General features: G+C 45.2%; 1 protein-coding gene across 1 annotated transcript in view; it reads left to right on the forward strand.

Moving 5' to 3' along the window:
• Positions 1 to 5729, forward strand: part of LOC130129791 (cytochrome c oxidase subunit 4 isoform 1, mitochondrial) — an 8330-nt gene extending 2601 nt beyond the window's left edge. Inside the window, exons 3-6 of the mRNA XM_056299442.1 lie at positions 2074 to 2235; positions 2882 to 2953; positions 3716 to 3775; positions 4099 to 5729. Of these exons, the coding sequence (XP_056155417.1) occupies positions 2074 to 2235; positions 2882 to 2953; positions 3716 to 3775; positions 4099 to 4232 (428 nt within the window). The 3' untranslated portion in view covers positions 4233 to 5729. The remainder of the gene's footprint in view (positions 1 to 2073; positions 2236 to 2881; positions 2954 to 3715; positions 3776 to 4098) is intronic.
• Positions 5730 to 6029: the final 300 nt, after the last annotated feature.

Genomic DNA, 6029 nt, shown 5'->3' on the forward strand with positions numbered 1-6029 from the left:
GCTAGCACGACTAGCTAGCTGACAAGCCATCGTGGATATCAGAAATTCGCTGAATTCGTTTGTTGACGTCAGAAATGCAACTTCAGCTAGTTAAATCACCAACGGCTGGTTTAGGACGTTTCTCTTTTGATACCATGAATCACATCACAACTTGCTGATAGCAAAAATAACATGTCCGATAGCGTCGATCCGCAGTGTAACTAGTTACCCCTGAATTACTGACGTTAAAAATGGGCACTTAAAGACTGACGCTCCGAGACGCACGTCAGTCATGTGAGCTCTTTCTTTTCAGTCATTCACATGAACGCTCATAGCTCATATCATCATTCATCTTGCCAGCCAGCAGGGGCGGATCTACAGGGTGGCAACAGGGGTGGCCACCCCTGTTGCCGCCCTGTAGATCCGCCCCTGCTGCCACCCCATTTATAAATCAGATAATGTGTTTTTAAAGTATATTTTGTGTACATGCATGGTGAAGGTCAATGAGACCTGCACCAAACTCATCTCAAACAGAAATCGCCGATTTAGAACCCCCCTCCCCCTCACAGGCGCGGGTCTACAGGGGTGGCAAGGGGTGGCAGCTGCCACCTCTGGGACACAGTCTTGCCACCCCTTTGCCACCCCAGGGAAAAAATCTCTAGATCCACCACTGCCAGCCATAAATACACTTTTCCTTGAATTTACACAAGGAAGGCCGAAGGAACCCGCCCAGCACGTCCTGTGGCCTCCTTCGGGGAGAAGGTCGTGAGTTTTCCTGACTACGTTTATTTCCACCTCACAGTCACTTGTACCGACGCCGAGCCGCTTTCAAGCCGGCGTCCCGCGGTGGTGGTTTTATCGGCGACAGTAAAAGAGGGGGTCAAAAGTCAGATTCCCGTCCCACCTTTATTTGTCAAACGCACGTCAGCGGTACATGGAGTAACTCGGACTTCAAGTCTCAGCCACATGGCAGTAGACTTGGCAACACATGACTCTGTTTAAACAGGGAACAGAAAGGAAGACGTGTCATCGGCGCCGCAGCAGAATTCGGGTTTGGCTTTATGATCATGTGACTGCAGGACCAGGGGGTCCACGCTGAGCGTTTCACTTCCTGGATTTTGAGTTTTCATGGTTTCATTTCAAGACGAGCCTCGTTTAGAACTGTGATCTGAAACTTGAGGCTGAAGCAACACAAACTCTGGCTACCTCCATCGATTTTTCTCTCTCTCTCTCTCGCTCTCTCGCTCTCTCACTCTCTCTCACTCTCACTCTCTCGCTCTCTCTCACTCTCTCTCACTCTCTCGCTCTCTCTCACTCTGTCTCTGTCCTGTAATTTTTGACTCTCTCTACAATACTCTCTTACTCTCCTCATCTTGTCTCTCTTTCGTATCTCTTACTTTTATCAAATTCAAATTTCAGGTGTTCTTTTATTAGCATGACAAATATACATTTGTATGGCAAAGCATTTCCACATAAAGGACAATAAGAGTGCACCAACACGCAACACATACACATCAACACATGCAATAAAACAACTTACACAGCTACGTCATGGCAACAAGAGTCTGTGAGTGGATGTGTGTGAATTTGTCGGTCTGTGTGTGTGTGTGTGTGTGTGTGTGTGTGTGTGTGTGTGTGTGTGTGTGTGTGTGCGTGTGTGAGAGCGTGTTCACAAAAAGGAAGAACAGTATACAATACAGAACACATATACATCAACACATGCAATAACACTCTTTCTGCCATTGTCTGGACACACCCCTCCCTTTATCCCTCTCTCTGTCTCCCTCTCTTTCTCTCTAGATCTAGATGTTCTGGACTGTTCTCTTCCTCAGTATGTTTGCCGTCTGGACACACCCCTCCCTTTATCCCTCTCTCTGTCTCCCTCTCTTTCTCTCTAGATCTAGATGTTCTGGATTGTTCTCTTCCTCAGTATGTTTGCCGTCTGGAGACACCCCTCCCTTTATCTCTCTCTCTGTCTCCCTCTCTTTCTCTCTAGATCTAGATGTTCTGGATTGTTCTCTTCCTCAGTATGTTTGCCGTCTGGACACACCCCTCCCTTTATCCCTCTCTCTGTCTCCCTCTCTTTCTCTCTAGATCTAGATGTTCTGGACTGTTCTCTTCCTCAGTATGTTTGCCGTCTGGACACGCCCCTCCCGGACATCCCGTTCGTTAGAGAGCTGACCAACCAGCAGGGGGAACTGAAGGACAAAGAGAGAGGGGATTGGAAGACACTCACAAAAGAGGAAAAACTGGCCTGTAAGTACACACACACACACGCACACACACACACACGCACACACACGCCTAGGGATAATTTAGTCTGGCCGAGTCACCTGACCTACATGTCTTTGGACTGTGGGAGGAAACCGGAGCATCCGGAAGAAACCCACACAGAACATGCAAACTCCACCCAGAGGACGACCCAGGACCACCCCCAAGGTTGGACTACCCTGGGACTCGAACCCAGGACCTTCTTGCTGTGAGGCGACCGCGCTAACCACTGCGCTGCCGTGCCACCCTGCATTGCGTAATTAACTCCATAATTTCGTATACGGCCTTTGAGAACATGCTTCGACACAGGAAATGTTCCAGACCACAGCACAGCTGGAGGCAGAACAAGCCCGGTCTTTGCCAAACTTGTGTGAAAGATTTGGTCCACAGGGGCGCTCATTTTAAGAAGTGAACTTGATGAGAAGCTTTAGTCTGGGATGGAACGATGCAGGCGACAGTCACTTTACCCTAATCAGGAGGTCAAAGGTCAAAGTGACAGTTTTCTAACAACAGATGGAGGTAAATATTTCTGTGATCCTAGAATCATCATGGACGAATAGAGAAGTGAAAGAAATGGCCATGAAAAAAGTTGTCTCTCTCTCTCTGTCTCTGTCTCCGTCTCTCTCTACAGTGTATCGTCTGGCCCATCAGTATTCTTATGCTGAGATGCGTCAGGGTTCTTCAGAGTGGAAGACTGTTCTAGGTGAGGAGAGTTGGGTAGAATTCACCTTCATATCGCTACATGTATGTGTCCAGTGTACCGTCTATATGTAGTGATATGTACAGTGTACTACTACTACTACTACTACTACTTTTGGCTGCTCCCATTAGGGGGCGCCACAGCGGATCATCCGTTTCCATCTCTTCCTGTCCTCTGCATCTTCCTCTGTCACACCAGCCACCTGCATGTCCTCCCTCACCACATCCATAAACCTCCTCTTTGGCCTTCCTCTTCTCCTCTTCCCTGGCAGCTCCATGTTCAGCATCCTTCTCCCAATATACCCAGCATCTCTCCTCCACACATGTCCAAACCATCTCAATCTTGTCTCTCTTACTTTGTCTCCAAACCGTCCAACCTGAGCTGTCCCTCTAATATACTCCTTCCTAATCCTGTCCTTCTTCGTCACTCCCAGTGAAAATCTTATCATCTTCATCTCTGCCACCTCCACCTCCTGTCTTTTCATCAGTGCCACTGTCTCCAAACCATACAACATAGCTGGTCTCACTACCATCTTGTAAACCTTCCCTTTAACTCTTGCTGGTACCCTTCTGTCACAAATCACTCCTGACACTCTTCTCCACCCACTCCACCCTGCCTGCACTCTCTTCTTCACCTCTCTTCTGCGCTCCCTGTTACTTTGGACAGTTGACCCCAAGGATTTAAACTCCTACACCTTTATCACCGCAACTGTCTATCTTTTAACATCTGGAATAAGAGATTATTCTTTTGCTTGTGTTTCCTCAGGTGGAGTTTTCTTCCTGCTTGGCCTCAGTGGTGTGTTGGTCTGGTGGTACAGAGCCTATGGTAGGGCAACACACACACACACACACACACACACACACACACACACACACACACACAATTGTCTAACCATATACATATTTTCAGTATGAATTCTAGAATTTTTGGAGATAGAAACTGTAATCACAAGGATAGTTTTCAATGTCTTTAAACAACATATATCTTCAGACAGGCAGGCAGGCAGTTCAGTAACCAGATGTGTAAGATGTTCATTATGTAACAGAACTTATTATTACACTCTAAATTTGAAGTCTGACCTAGATGTCTTGTATGATCTTCCACACCCTGCTCTCCATCTCTCTCTCTCTCTCTCTCTCCTCCCACAGTCTTTGGGCCAGTGCCTCACACGCTGTCTCCTGATTGGATAGAGAAGCAGACTCAGAGAATGATTGACATGCGGGTCAACCCAGTCCATGGTTTCTCGGCCCACTGGGACTACGAGAAGAAACAGTGGAAATAGAAGCAGTCGCCGAGCTCACGCTCTCACCGCTAACAGAACGTTTTCTGTATTTGGGAATGTCAATCCATTCACCCTCTTTTTTCTTTTACGATGTTCTGTGTAATGCTGCTTTTTTAAAAGCTTTATATGCACCTGCTAAGAACTTTACTGAGAAGCTATATGTACTTGCTAAGCACTTGTTAAACTCAGACTGAGCACCTTTTATGTACTATAAGTACACGCAAAGTACAAGTCTACAGCTTGTGTTCATACTAAGCATTAGGGTTGTGGCTTTACCACAGTTTTATTTGATGACAGTTTACCAAAATTACTGTAGTGGCTAGTATTCTGATTTCATCCAAAAGAGAAACAACAACGCCTAATTAGTTGGTTGCAGTGCAGGCTAACAAGAGAAAGTGGAAAGACTTGCAGTTAACTAGCTGAAATAGTCTGTGGAATGCAGCTTAGCAGAAGCGGCTTTGCATATACTAATGACACAACACAAAAGGTCTGGATCATGAATGTTAATATGAATAATAATAAAAAAGCTGAAAAATATAGGGACATCTTTACCAGTGAAAATGGATTTTCAGGTCCAACATTTGCCAGATTTAAGTTTTTACCTGCCGCCCCCATGTTCTGAACTACAGGTGGGCCTCGTGGTTGGTTTGATGACCCGTGGAGGTGGGTTAGAGTCTGGCTGGTGGTCACCAGAGATTTGGGAGGGTTTGGTGTGGTGACTCACGGCCCGCAAAATGAACGAATGAGTCGTGTTTGAATTAATCATGTTTAAATTTGATACGTGGAATGCCACGTGCTGACAATCGGCTTTGTGCATAACTGTAGTCCACGGACTTCCGGTTTCTACTGCAGCGGTCACACCAGTTTCCTGTTTGTTGGCGCGCGCTGTTGACGCTGGCATACTTTTCGCGATGCCGTCAAGATTTACCATGGATAAATGTTTGATCTAAATAATCTCATAAATAAAAAAATTGACTCTTCTTGTAAACTGGACATCCAACATGTTTTATTTGGTCTGTCACAAAATGAGGAAATAAGTTCAGAAAAAATGTATATTATCAACCTTCTATTAATATTTGCTAAATTTCATATTCACTGTACCAAATTTGCACACCAGCGTCCAAACAGTGTATTCAAAGCACTTATTTCATCCTATTTAGAATCTTTAAAAGAATGTATGAATCCTAAAGCCAGCAAAACCAGAAGACTATGTGAAGAATATAATTTAACTTAAATCCTGTATCTCGAGCTTTTTTATTTTGTCTTTTCTTTTTTTATGGCTATGTAAATTTTAATTTGAAATAATTTATATTTTTGTAACTACTTTTTGTCCTATTGTGATGTAATATTTTCTTGTTTATATGTTTTGTTCAATAAAAAAATATAAAATAAATAAATAAATAAACAAAAACCATGGATAAATGTCAACGACGTGCACAGGTCCGTCGACAAACTTCCCCCTGCACCTCCCAACAAACGGGAGAGACGTCTCAAGTTGCGCATATCAAGTCTCGTCCACAATACGAGGACGAGGGTACTCCACAGCTGGGTGCATGTCGGTGACATTTATCCACGGTAAATCTTGCAGGCATCGCGAAAAATATGCCATCGTCAACAGCGCGCCAACAAACGGGAAACTGGTGTGACCGCTGCAGTAGAAACCGGAAGTCAGTGGACTACAGTTATGCACGGGGTCGATTCGAGTCAGCATATTCGGTACATGAATATACTGACTTGTTGCACCGCTGAATGCGATGACAGTGAAGCTCGGAAGCTCCGTGCGTTTGAGTCATCGCG

This window comes from Lampris incognitus, chromosome 19 (assembly GCF_029633865.1).
Source record: "Lampris incognitus isolate fLamInc1 chromosome 19, fLamInc1.hap2, whole genome shotgun sequence".
Taxonomy (NCBI): Eukaryota; Metazoa; Chordata; class Actinopteri; order Lampriformes; family Lampridae; genus Lampris; species Lampris incognitus.